Source organism: Sinohyriopsis cumingii, chromosome 1 (genome assembly GCF_028554795.1).
Source record: "Sinohyriopsis cumingii isolate HCF-2022 chromosome 1, ASM2855479v2, whole genome shotgun sequence".
Taxonomy (NCBI): domain Eukaryota; kingdom Metazoa; phylum Mollusca; class Bivalvia; order Unionida; family Unionidae; genus Sinohyriopsis; species Sinohyriopsis cumingii.
In genome coordinates this window covers 140,213,410-140,228,448 of record NC_142961.1, presented here as the reverse complement: position 1 = coordinate 140,228,448, position 15,039 = coordinate 140,213,410, and the positions used below count along the sequence as shown (strand labels likewise).

Below are 15,039 nucleotides of genomic sequence, written 5' to 3'. Positions count from 1 at the left end.
GTAGAAGATACAGCTTTAACTGCGGTGAAGGATATGGCTAAATTGAAGCTACGTCCAAAAGAATTAAAGTTATTGTAATTCACTCATAAGAAAAACGTCGCATTTTTTGGATTATCAGGTTGTATAAAATTAACTATGAAGAAATGCTCGCATTGTGCGAAGACAGCAGTAAATGAGGTCTGTCTGTATTGCTCTAAGAAAAACGTCTTGAATTTATGGTCTATGGTTTCGTTTGTAGTGTGTGTGTGTGTGTGGGGATACACGTGGCGCAATAAATATTGCATCTTCTTACACAAGCAGAATAGTAATGAATCTTAAAGCGATCGTAAGGCATTTTGCTAATGCACAAATTTAGGGGGATATAGTTCAGTCCCCATTACATTCAGTCAACACTCTCAAGAATTATTATAAAAGCCAGGTTATCTCTGTCAGACAAAGGAGAAAATCTGTTCGCCGTATAGATAACTTAATCTCTGTTAGATGGCATGTATTGATTTCGAGTGATAGATCGCTAACAAGACTATCCTTTTATCAACGCCAGTGAAAGACACTACCAACACAAACCTAATCAAATACGTCTCGAAAGACATTTGGTGTCATTCGATAAAACTTTGAAACTTGCCTCTCTCTCTGTCTCTCTCTGTCTCTGTCTCTCTCTCTCTCTCTCTCTCTCTCTCTCTCTCTCTCTATATATATATATATATACGGATGCGCTTTGATGTCCAAGATAAACATGAAGACCAGGGTCTTCACATCGAGCCCGCGAACAAAACCTTTGCTACAAAACGCGTGACCTTGACCCCAGGGTCAAAAGGGGACAACAAGCATGCAAAAGATGTAATTGTATTAGCTTCATAATGGTTCATGCAATGCATGAACAAAATACGTCAAGGTGTTTATGAAATACAAGCAAATTAAAAAATTAACCAAAACCTTAACGTAACTTTTTTTTAGGACCGTGAGGTCCGTGATGTTGAACCCAAGATCAAAAGTGGCGATAGCACTTATCGAGGAATGAACTGTCTTAGCTTCATAGTGATTAATGCCAAGTAGGATGAAAGTCCATCAAGTGGTTTATAAAATATTAGCAATGAAAACACTTTAATCAAACCTGAACGAAATATTTTCTATGACAATGGCCTAATCTCCAAGGTCTTTGGGCGCAAGCATACTTGTCTGAGAAGGAATTATCTTCATTTCAAGTATGATGCTAATCTATAGATAGGTTTAGGAAATGCATGTAAACTAACTTGCAAGCCCGGCCCTAGGATGGCCCAGGGCAGCAAGCTATGAGCGGGTACCCTAGCAAACAAATTGCATTGCGGAGTTGATTTCCTGAAAGTGCGGGGCCCAAGGCGCCTCCTTCGCCTTGCCCTACGGCCGGGCCTACTAACTTGTTAACCAAAATCTTAACAAAAGGAATGACTCTATGAGCATTTGCTCTCGTCCAGATTTGGAGACCAGTTTTCCTTGGTCAGTAGAGTATGTCATCAAGAAGGTACAAATAAAATTTATCCGAGAGGAATAGAACGTTGATATGAAAAATGCGTTTATCCGAAAGTAGATAGGATGCTGGTACGCAAAATAAATGTGTCAAAGAGTAGATAGAACACTGGTGTGTGTGTGTGTGTGTGTGTGTGTGTGTGTGTGTGTGATTTGGATTCAGTCATATCGCTACGATGTCTGCAGTGTGGCAGTTTATAGTGATGCCTAGCACTGGGGCATCATGCCGCAGACGTGTAGCATGATATCCCACCCAGTCACATTATCCTGACACCAAGCCGACCAGTCCTAACACTAATCTCTTAATGACGAGCGCCAAGCGAGGCAGCTTTTAGTACCATATTTATAAGTCGTTGGTATGACTCGGCCGGGGATCGAACCCACGACCTCCCGCATCCGATATGGAATAAATTGTCTGTCGTGGAGACACTCTTTTGGTCTTCATGATCGAAATGCCCGGAGTTACATTCTCATTATACTTTCGTTTTACTGTAGGTAGTAAACAAAACGGAATTCACATGGTCTGCAACAAATGAGAGCATCCCACCCCTCCCGCCTCACCCAACCCAATCTGTAATTATTATGAATTCCTTAATTAGACAGAAAATAACAAATCTTTTTGAAAGTAGCAGTCCGAGGAGTTTTTCCAGACCCCCCCCCCCCCGTTTCCAGTAGGCTTCGGCTGAAAAACAGAAAGTTGACCAAATATTTCGAGCGAAATTATCAGATATATTTAAAATCGAATCTCCAGATTAAGTAGTTTCTTCCTTGGTTAAACTATTTCCATAAAACAGACCCAATGTTCTCTGTCTAGGTACAAGCCTAGTGTTATGCTAATACATTTAGAACATTAAGGACTGTTCACCGTCATTTCCATTTATGTGATGGTATTGGAAAGTACATGTTCATTTTAACTAGATACCATGACGATTTTTTCATCTGACAAATCCTTACCAGGGACAATATTACTTGATTCAAACAAGTTAATTCAAGGAAGAAATTTAAAACTCGGAGGAGCAACACGATACATTGAACAATAAACCACGATACATTGAACAATAAACCATTTCTAAATTGCGACCAGAACAATGCAACGTACCCATGTGCGTCATTTGTTAATAAAACACACATGTCTCAACGGTCTCATACGAAAGTCAATATATTGTGTACCTTATAGTCTGCTTTTCAAATTCAGGGAGAAGTCGAAATATTCAACATTTTAACTGCTAAAGCGCATCTTTATAATCATTAATAATAAATCCCATTAATTATTGTGTTTTTTAAGTTGATGGTAAAGAAAGGAAGAAAATTAAATATTCAATGCAGGCTTGTTAAATTAAATTTGTACGTCTAACCCCTATGTTTACACGTCTTATACTTGATGAGGTACATAAGTGTTGATGAGGTACATAGTCTTGATGAGGTATATAGTGTTGATGATGTACATAGTGTTGATGAGGTACATAGTGTTGATGAGGTACATAGTGTTGATGAGGTACATAGTGTTGATGAGGTACATAAGTGTTGATGAGGTACATAGTCTTGATGAGGTATATAGTGTTGATGATGTACATAGTGTTGATGATGTACATAGTGTTGATGAGGTACATAGTGTTGATGAGGTACGTAGTGCTGATGATGTACATAGTGTTGATGAGGTACATAGTGTTGATGAGGTACGTAGTGTTGATGAGGTATATAGTCTTGATGAGGTACATAGTCTTGATGAGGTACATAGTCTATTAATTCAGCTTTATAAAGTTGTGTAATGGTAGAGGTTTCTATACGATGGAAGAAAGAAGATCTCGTTACCGGCTAAATGAAATGGTGATCGATCTGTTTAGTGATACATTTATTATACAATGGAATAACGGCACACATAATGAATGATCAACATCAACCTTTAAAAACAGTACTTAAACTAATTAGTTTAAAGCCTTTCCAGGATAACGTGCTGAGAAAATTAATTCGACCTAAAGAAATCTTACCTTGTGGTTTTTAGCATTTTAAGAGTGATCCGACGAAATCCAGATTTTGCAAATTTTGTCAGGAACTGAAAGTTTTTCTCCTCCCATTACTAATTCCTATCTATCCTCGTACACACGAACACATTGAAAATATTGTATATTGATATTAGTCTGTTGTTTCTGTCGTGTAAGCGGTATGAAAAAAAGTGAATTGAGTATACGAATAAGTAAAAGCAATTACCCGTATATTGATAGGTAAGTCACGTGGTTCTGCGTGTCTATTTTCTAGACCTTCTCAGCTCAAGAAAGTTCAAAAGAAATAGTAGTACTACCATGGAATGTTAACACTTTCATCGTTTTACTCAAACTCGATACTTGAAGTCTATCTTATCAACTCTACGTGCGTTTGTTGACACAATTCACATCGGGAATACAAATATCAATAAAATACATTAGTCACCATTACATCTTGAAAAATAACATAAACATTGTAAACCAGGATCATTTACATTCATAGATTCTTGAGCAAAATACATCTAAATATTTTTGGGACCTTGATGGCAAATGTGTGGGTGTGCGTGTGTGTGTGGATTCGGATTTTTAACGCAGCTTTCACAAATTTTCAGTCATATCGCTGACGGACGCTCTATAACCATTAGGTCACCGGAGCGGTCGAAGATGTTAAATGAAATTTGACTCTCTCTCTCTCTCATATATATATATATATATATATATATATATATATATATATATATATATATATATATAATCTGAATACACGGATTAATGTGGTACATAGTGTTCAAATCCCTTCAGTGAACATCACCTGTTTTGAGAAACCCTATTTTCTTGACAGATTGGGAAAAACTCTCAATACTCGTCTTACTATGTTGTATTCAATATACCCATGTATGAAACACGAAAATGATGAGAGAAAGAAAATCAGATATGCAAAAAGTATCATTTATACCGGATTCAACAGGCGATTAATAGTGTACCGTAATAAGAAACTTTAACAGGAAAATACAAATACATAAGGTTTTGAGGTAAAAAGCGAAATTAAAGATCGCTACTAGATACGAAAGGAAAGGAAAAATGAATGAAAAACAAAATCAATATATGAAAGGCTCAACAATCTAATGTCGCCAGTACTTAGCGTTGTTTAACATTTCTGAATTCACATCTAACTGCTTTTCTAAGTGGCCTTAATGGAAACTTGTTGTTATCGGTCTGGATGATAATGAAACATCTCAATTAGTGTGTTGTGCGAACTTTTCCTGCTAAATTTTCTCCAGCGAAGTGCATACCAAACTGCGAACAGAATATGACCCGCGTTGACATTGCCATTAAAGAGTGTAAACGGTTGTTGTGGTTGTTGTGTGTGTGTGTGTGATTTGGATTTCTAACGTAGGTTTAACAACATTACAGTCATATCGCTACGATGTCTGCAGTGTGGCAGTTTACAGTGATGTCTAGCACTGGGACATCATGCCGCATGATGTCCCACCCAGTCACATTATCCAGATACCAGGCGACCAGTCCTAACACGAACCTTTTAATGCTGAGCGCATCTAATAAATCTTTGGTATGACTCGGCCAGGGATCGAACCCACGACCTCCCGCATCCGAGGCGGACGCTCTAACCACTAGGCCACCGGAGCGGTGTGTTCTTGTTGCTGTTGTAGAGCTTAAAGCTATTTTTCAGCACAAGATAGGCTGTACATTGCGGCTAGTATACATTTAGCATGATGTCCCACCCAGTCACATTATCCTGACACCGGGCCGACCAGTCCCAACACTAACCTCTTAATGCTGAACGCCAAGCGAGGCAGCTTTTAGTACGATTTTTCTAAGTCTTTGGTATGACTCGGCCGGGAATCGAACCCACAACCTCCCGCATCCGAGGCGGACGCTCTAACCACTAGGCCATCGGAGCGGTGTGTTGTTGTTGTTGTTGTTGTAGAGCTTAGAGCCATTTTTCAGCACAAGATAGGCTGTACATGGCGGCTAGTATAAATGGTGGAGGAAGAACCTGGGAAAGCCCGTGAAAAAACCACCGACCCTCAAGAAGCATCTGGCAAGCTTTCTCACATATCCACACTGGCTGAACCCTAGGCTCGAAGTGTAGACTGTAAGCAACTGCTTCCCATATGATGTCATAAACAATGCTGGCACAAATAGGATGATTCCGTGGTTAGTTTCATTTTGAAACGTCATTTATGTTACTTTAATGATGATATTTTGGCAAAAATGATCGACAAATTTACTATAACACTAGATCTTCTAGCTGAAGCATTTAGCCGTCAAATTCGGTCAAAACAATGTAAAACGAAAAACAAAAACAAAAAATTAACAAATTCTGCCGCAAGTTTCTAGAAGACATCAACCTGTATTGACAATGGCTTTATCCAGACTGGAAGGGAAGGTAGCCCACCGTAGCTAGTGTGTGCAATAGATTCCAACTGTTTTCAAGAGACAGGCGTTGTCTCTTATCTGCAGGTAAATTATGCGGCGGAAAATCTGGGTCCACGTGGTTGGCAGCCGCGTATTGATTTTTTATGATATACGTCAATTAGGTTAAAAGGCATGTATACTCAAATGCATACGGAGGAATCATGGCACTGAACTGATGACAAGACAGAACAATTATTAAACGACACTCGAAAAATATTTATTCAGCTAATATCTGTATTAAAGTTGTTTAAAAAGGTTGTTTAGACTCCAGTTTACTATCAATACTGTCATATATTAAAAACAACCCAACTTTCGAGAAAGCACACGTACCTACAAAGTTTATATAATCATGAATTTCTAGTAATAGTGTAAAGTCCCGTGTTAAAGTTTAATATGGAGTTTTGATGTGCGGAAAGAGTAACATAATTAAATTTCCATTAAGATAGATTAAACTATTTTGGAATGAATAGCGTTTAATAATAGCTTAAAACAAAATTAAAGCGATTCCCAATTCAAGATTTCTTGTGCATTCTTATACATTGTAAGACCTTTCTGCATCTGCCTGCTGATAAGTGTAATTGTACTTCAACGAGGTGAAAAAGGAGAAATTTCACTCTTTCAACGCAAGAAAGGAACGAAATCCGCAATTTTTGTTTTTAATGTAAACCGGTAGCCGAAGTGTACTTCTCAAATCATCGTTCTTTCTGGTGATTATTTGTTTCAAATCATATCAAACTTTCCTTTATGTAATTTAAAAAATATATATATTTCCACATGCATTACTAATTTCTGAAAGTACACTTATGAAATTTTAAAATACCACAAAACTAAATAAGAATGTTATCGTTTAGTTTTGTTTCTTTTAAATATACCTACGAAGTTCATTGTGTACACTGAAATAGAAATAAACAATAATTATTCATATATCAGAATAGAAACATTGAAGGTTCTTCGTACCCCATGATATACGCACTTCTTTTTCTATAATAAGAATTCTCAGTGAGAAAAAAAATCTGGGAATAGTTTTGTTTGAAATTTTGAACATTGTGCAAAATGCGAAATTCTCACAAATGAATGTACAACGTTTACTGTGCAATTAAAAACTCGAGTATTTATTGTTTAAAAAAGAAAAGAAAACAAGAACCAACAGTTACTTTCAGTTAGTAGTATAATTACTAGTTTAAATATAGTTAACTGATCTGTTCTTTAGCATATATATATACTTTTAAGAATCAAAGCGTAGACTGCATATAACATTTTATCTCAAGAATTTTGTGCTGTTTGGTTTCTTATATTTTCCAAAAATTGTGAAATAAATCCGTCTTATATATCTGAGGTTAAACTGTTTCCTAGATGGCACTCTCGCTTCACCCGAAACGGCACGCCACTGCCAGCATACGTTGGTTTTATTCACTTTCTTCGCTTTTTATCTTGATCATTTTCGTCAGATTAGCAAAAGAGTAACAGAAACTATAGAAATGATAAACCTTGACTTAGTAACATCAGCACTCATAGTATTTACTTTTCATTTGTTGATGCCAAAGGCCAACAATAAAATGATTCAAGTGGGAACCATCTTCGCTAGCCAAGGCTCCGAAAACCCTATCTAGATAGGATTATCGGAACCTTGGCTACCGAAGATGAGTGGGAACTGAATTTAGGCTGACCCCGGTGACATGATCTTTGCAGGCGGTGGCGTTGTTCCCTTTACGTCACTGGGGTGCACATCGTAAATAATATCATCATTAATATAATAATATTACTGTAATATCAGTAATAATTTGTATTTCTCTTTGAATCATTTGAAGAAAATTCGTAATGTATTGACAGTTTTAGTTATTTGATATGGGCCAGTATACGAAAATGTAACTAAAAGACGGTCTTTTTGGAAACATTGCGTTAAGGAAGTTATGTTCTTAAATGTCACAGCTTCATGTCGTGTAAATGAATATGTATTGAGCAAAATCTGATCAAAATAATTGAGTAAAAGGTACGATTTTACGTTGTAAGTATTAATATGTAGTACATAAACATTTTCTGTGTTCTTAATTAGTTACAATGAAATTGCTAAGCAACCAACAGAAGAATGTTATGGCTGTTATAGGCTATTCAGCTACAAAAATAAAACTGAAATAAACAAATTAAATAAACAAAACAAACATACGTAGTGAATGTATAGGGCGTTTATGAGATTCCAAGAAGATATTACTTCCCAGAAACGTTAACCAAACATATAATTTATGCAATTTAACTATGCGTTTTTAAAGCTGATGTGCTAAAGTTTCTGATGCAACAGGCAGAAAATACAATATTTGCAACTTTTCATTCATCTGCATAAATAAAAGATAAATAATTGATACATTATATTGTATTAAATAAATACCATAAATTTAATTCAAAAGTTAACTATGACGATTTATTCTCTCACGTTTTTCTGCGCAGACGAAAGCCATAATTTTTCCCCTGGCTTGACAGGAAATGCCAAGATTGCTCCGATTGCACAGAAACAATTACATGCAGGTTTTAAATGGCTGGAGATGTGTAATCAGATGTCGTGCGTTGTTTAGAATATCGTTTTTCCATGCACCGCTTGACAACAATTGTCATTTTCACTCGCTTATTCAGGGCCGCATCACGCTCGCAGCAGATGACTCTGGGTAAAATAAGGTGTGTGAGAAAGGTTTCAACAGCACGTGTAATTGGGACAGCGAACTATTTTTGGGGTTTTATACAACTTACTGGAGCTAGTCAAAACATGGCACGTAATTCGTGTTTGCATAGCAATCATGTTAAATAATTCATTAATGCCTACAATTACGGAAGTCACGAGTGTGCGTATCATAATCGCTTAGCTCATACGTATTATTCTGTATGTGTTAAATGCAGTCAAAATACGCCTCACTTTCAAAGTCGCAAATATCCATAAAAAAAATTGCTTGTTGAATGAAAGAATACAACGCGCCAACCTTGAACGTAAAAGTATGACTGATCCACGGTACCGTGATGGATGAAACCTCAAAACGTATGCAATGTAGCGTCATACGACACAGTCTTACTTTGAAAAAGAATAAAACATAAAACATAGTTGCATTTAATTGTATTTCCCCTTCTTTCTTTTTCTATATTCTTTCAAAACTGGTAGGATATATGAATCTTGATTCTTTGAATCCTCGAAATTTATTACATACTGATATAAATCAGCCAGTTAAGATGGCTGACCAGCAGTATGTATATATTGAAAAGCCTAATTCCAATATCGCATGACAATTCACCTGTCTATCGCTTTTACAATCTGAGACAGACGAAATGAAAAAGATATCGTCTCCTAACGGGAATGTACACAATACAAGGAATTAATAGCAACTGTCGGAATCTCGAAGATTTGATAGTTACGAAATCAATTAATATTTCCGTCAATAGGGTGCTGGTGGTGGTCGTAAATGAAATTAATTAAATACATTTAATTAGTAATGTTTTGACATTAAAAGCTGGTACTCTCTCTCTCTCTCTCTCTCTCACACTATTCTAATAAGTAATGTAAAGATATGGAAGAAGGGAACACTAATTAATGATTAAATATTTGCATGAAATGCTTTTGGTTGGAAATCTCAACAACAAGGTAATGTTTACAAGACAAACGCTCGTAAGTATTTCATTCACCACATTCATTTAAGAACTTTAATTTTATTATCGTAAAAGCTGTCAAAAATTTCTGATCGTTACATGTCCCAAAATGTTTTCATCGGGATTCAGTGAGGTAACAATACCAACATTGCCATGTCCGAAGAGGTTTAATCGTGACTTAGTGACGTATCAGTACCTACAGTGACCTGTCCAAAAGGTTGCCTCGTGAATTAGTGACGTACAAATACATATATTGATATATACCAAAAGGTTGAATCGTGAATTAGTGACGTACCAATACCTACAGTGACATGTCCTAAAAGTTTGCATCGTGATTTAGTGACGTACCCAGACCTACAGAGACATGTCCTAAAAGGTTCAATCATGAATTAGTGACGTACCAATACCTACAGTGACATATCCTAAAAGTTTGCATCGTGATTTAGTGACGTACCCATACCTATAGTGACATGTCCTAAAAGGTTGCATCGTGAATTAGTGACGTATCAATACTTACACCCCATGCTGTGCAGGCTTATTATTTGGATCTCCTTTGAATTCAGGCTCAAGAACTGTTTTATTCCGACGTTTAGATTTTGCGATTTCATATCCCCTAATAGAGGCTCTGTTCTGCAAAGTCTGTAGCCTTCTGGCGTATAGAGGAGGCAAATTAGGCATATAATCAATTCCTTTTTTGAATTTATCTGGTCCCATGGTCACTCTTTCAGATGGAACTATTTTCACGGCAAATTCACCCAGGGCGTCAGGTGTGATAAAAATGCACTGTTCGTCTTTGAAAACGGAAGCAGGAGGCGTTGGAGGCGTTTGCAGGGATCTAAGTCGTGTCACACGTGCTTTAAATCTCGGTGTCATTTTCCACGACATTTTGTAACTTCTTTAAGCATGTAATCCATATAAAAATTAAGAATTTTTAATTTTCTATTCGGGGTATGCTATATTGTCTTACAAATCGAGCGGATCATGTTTTCTCTTTTTCTCAGCAGACTAATCAGAACATACCCCCTTCACGTACAAAGCTTTACTTTTATATTTACTGTTAAATATCTTCTTTAATGACTTCGATTCACCTGTAATTTACCGCTCATTATCTCACTTCATTGGTGGGATTATGCACCCTAACTAATCGGTGGTTGCGCATATTATTCAAATTCTTAGTCGTGCATAAGGCTGCACTCTCGGAGAACCGCTTTACCTGTGAACTCAGAGCACTGCATGTAAAGTCTTTGTCAAAGGAATATTTACATTACTTAACCGAAAACTGTTCTTTGTTTTACTGTCCCTCTTAGTGAAAGACTGACAAACTACATTTTTGTTCGGGTCAGTAATGTCTTTAAACTTCCAGACCAATACCAGCTAGTGAATTTGACAAGTTTGAAACTTGTATTTGTGCACAAGTCAGATCGCAGACAAAACAGTGAAAAACTGTTGAAGAATCAATTATCCCTTTATATGGCACGACCATCACAACGTCTAAAAAACGGTGGCGAGTTTGTAAGATTTCACTATTTGCAGTTTCATATAACCCTTTTCAAAAACCTAATCGAAAATGCACGGGTAAAATAACTGCATCGATGATGAACATTCTCATAATCTGTTCGAGAGCCATCTTTTATCAAATACCTCAGCACATTCACTTGATTAAAACACTCATTTGTCTATTTTTCATTGCCAGCGTTAATAAGTGCACTGACCAGAAGCGAAGAACGTATGTCCACTTTTAAAACTAACTATAATAACAATACATGCTCTAAACAATTTCAAGTAAATTCCATAACTATTCCCATTCCAAGCAGTGTAGTTTTATACAAAGAACAGATCACTACAACTATGCTACATATACCATGTCCACCAGATCCACAGAATGGAATTTGTACCGAGTGAAAAACACGATCATGGCCGAAGACTTGTGAAATAAACGTCGCCCGAGCTTTGTCTAATACACATGATACATGCATCGCCGGGATGTTATTTGTCGCGAAGACGACAGAACTATCCAATACGGCTTTGGAACTCACCCGTATTGACCGCAAACATGTTATTTCGAATTTCACTCGTCAGGACACCAGTAAACAGAAATTCATAGTGAATAGGCTAATTTCCTGTTTGTTTGGAAATTGGTTTTAAGTATCATTGATTAACAATTGCGTGAAAGCGAAACTCATGTGCAACAATTCGGCCGAACATAAAGCAATCGAGCTTATGAAAAGGTTGAGTGTTTTATTTATCGAGCTATGACATTATTTGTCATATATTACGTTTTGGCGAAGAGCTTCGGAGATAAATTGACACCATTCAAAGCTTATGTGAAATGGATACAGTAGATCAGTCTGCAACAGGGTTTTCAAGTACCGTGTTAGTCACGAACTGGTTTAAAGACAGATTTACTGTTTTAGAGAAAGTTTCTTTTAAAATATCGATGATCAAAACATACTCTTAAAAGGAAAGATTCAACGAAATCCTTTACGTATAGCAAGACAGCTTTTGAAAATTGTATCATGAAAATATAACTAAGAATATGACGTCTCTGCATCCTATAAAATCGTGTGTGGATTCGGTGTTTTCAGGAAAATGGCCAACTTTCTCCTTTTATTAAATATAAGCAAAAAGTTGTCTTATTATAACTGGAAATGGAGGAAGGAGTTTTAGCTTAATCCGCAAACACACTCCCTCTGGATCGGCTACTACATAAACTTCTACTGTGGTTTGTTTGGTTTCATTCAGACTGAGTTAGATACACATTTGAATAGCTGTTGTTACGTCTCTCTGGTAAGAGGTTGTAATCAATCGATAAATCAATCTTCACAAAAGTGACTCTATTACTGTCAATGCTCATTACCATGATAAGCAAGATGGTGCTATATACCAAATGTTTTTTTTTTCTTCTCTTTTCTTTTCTCTTCAAAACCCACAAAACTATAATCAATTTTAAAGTCGAGAGTAGTGAATGGGGATACTTTACGGACAATGGGAATTAGCATTAAAAACACCCTTGGGTCAGATTACGGACAATGGAAATTTAACATGGCGAAAAATCGTGGGTCAGATTACGGACAAGGGGAATTAACATGGGAATAAATCGTGGGTCAGATTACGGACAAGGGGAATTAACATGGGAATAAATCGTGGGTCACTTTACGGACAAGGGGAATTTAACATGGCGATAAATCGTGGGACAATCTACGGACAAGGGGAATTGAACATGGGATTTATTTTTTAAATTTTAAAAAGGGGTAGGCAATTCAAAGACTATCTCTTTTCGAGATATATGGCTGGCCCTGAAAAGGGCCTTTGGGTTTATGTTAATATTAATATTAACATAGATGGCATCTCTCACATCTTCTTCTTCTTCTTAAACTCCTTCTAACTGCCGGTCCATACACAAGTACCCTCTTGAGACATCCTTGTCTTTCTATATAAACTCTCCTCATCCATAGACTTGTATCTGTCCTATCAACAACAGTCCACTTGGACCGGACATACATGAGCATGTCCGTCCTGAACATCATTGTTGACACAAGGGTTGAAGATTGAACGTCGGTCCACATCTTGAGGCTCCGAGAAACAGGTGAATCAATGCAGTGAACGGCGCTTATTTATAGGCAGAGGTAGGATTGAAACGAATTGAGTTCATTCACCAATCCGAACACGCGTTACAAAATTCAGCCAGCCGCATCCAATCCGAAGAGAGCAGTCTGTGACGTCACGTAGTCAATATAGATTCGCTAGCGCTTGTGTGCAGTCAATCTATGCGACAGTGATTCAACATGACGGAAACTCAGAAAACGATCCATTGGGGTGCACCAGCAGGGGAGACCGCCCAAGGGAACTCGGACTTACTTTCAGAAGAGGTGAATTGGGATTTTGTGGATTTTCTCTCCTCGCAAGAATTTGTTCCGGAACCTGCGTTACCTTCTTCATTACCGCAAGTGGAAAATTTTAGACAGAGACAGAAAGAAGAATTGGAGAAATTTATACAACGACAAAAGGAAGCGGAACAAGCTTTTCTCCTACAGCAACAGCAACAGCAAGAAGAAGAGGTAAGAAAAAAACAACAGCAGCAACAACAAGAAGAAGTAGCAGCAAAGAAACAAGAGGGTGAAAATCAAACGGTCACGGTACTGTTGGACATTTTAGCGGAGTTAAGAAGTCTGAAACAAATGTATCAGACTTCTTTATCACGACCGAAGAGAATACGACCTTCCCGAGCCAAACATGTCAACCCTGTGACTAAGCCTACCTTACCACCCTTAGTGATTTCAACCCAATCATTATCATCATCAACATTACGCAGTCCAGAAGTAGGCCTTGGCCGTGGCAAAGGCTTAAGGCAGTTAAAATTGATTGCTTAAACTCACCCCTACACCAAAAAAGGCCCTTTTCAGGGCCACCCACATTTCTCGAAAAGAAATACAATTTCAATTTGCCAATAACTCAAAAAACTCACCCATGTTACCCTTTTAGTACGTGTCTGTGTATGAGTGCGTGAGTGTAGCTTCTTATTTTAAAATCACAACTCAAAGACACTTACCTTATATCATTCATTTATTCTTTTCTCCATTTTTTACAATCCAATTCACAATTTATAACACAACACTTTAATGAAAAGTTCATTAATTTCTTCTTTTCTCCTTGTTTAGTCTCTCTGTTTTTTGAATTTCTTCACCGTCACACTCTTTTCCTCTTCTTCTTTCTCCTCGCTTTCTTCCCTTCTTCTTTTCTTCTCGTGTTTCTTTGCCTCATTTAAATAGAATTGTCTTTTTTCTTCCTCTTCTTCCTCTGAAGAATCCCTCTCTTCTTCTGACTCCTCTTGTTTCTTTTTTGGGCAATCTGGAGACCAATGTCCTTTTTCTTGACAATAATAACAGGTATCTTGACTTTTGTCTCTTTTATCCCCTGTTTTTTTTCTTTTTTGACGGTCTGGACACTCTGAAGACCAATGCCCTTTCTTCTGACAGATATAGCAAGTATCTTGACTTTTATCTCTAAAGGAAGGAGAGTAGTCCGTAGGCTGGTCTGAAGAGAATTTTCTAATGACCCCTCGCAAAGCTCTGACGAAACGTTCCATCTGGTTAGTCTCTTCCATGGTTGTGCTCGGCTTGAGAGTGAAATGAATAGTGAAAGGACAAGACAAACACCCTTTTATATACGCTGGTCTACTATGACTATAAAGTAGTTTATGGTGTTTGAACTTGAGTCATTTGACTTTTTGCTTTCAAGATGAAACGATCCCATTCATTCGAGAAGAAAGAAGAAGAAAGTAAGAGGCAGAAACGTGATCTATCGCCTCGTACCAGGGCTGAAATCTTGGCACAAATTCATGCCAGTGATTTTGAAGAGGACATGAGTGAACCAGAATCCGAACCCTCTAAACCAAGTTCATCACCCTTAGTCAACCCTGAAAACTATTATTCCATTCGAGAGACTGAAAAGCGCTCCTCTAGAAAATTTAGAACTACGGCTTACAAATACA

At 37.3% G+C, this 15,039-nt stretch overlaps 1 protein-coding gene across 1 annotated transcript in view; it reads right to left on the bottom strand.

The window, feature by feature from the left end:
* LOC149808014 (uncharacterized) overlaps positions 1-11,524 on the bottom strand; it is a 39,732-nt gene extending 28,208 nt beyond the window's left edge. Inside the window, exon 1 of the mRNA XM_089972524.1 lies at positions 10,066-11,524. Within this exon, the coding sequence (XP_089828650.1) occupies positions 10,066-10,433 (368 nt within the window). The 5' untranslated portion in view covers positions 10,434-11,524. The remainder of the gene's footprint in view (positions 1-10,065) is intronic.
* Positions 11,525-15,039: the final 3,515 nt, after the last annotated feature.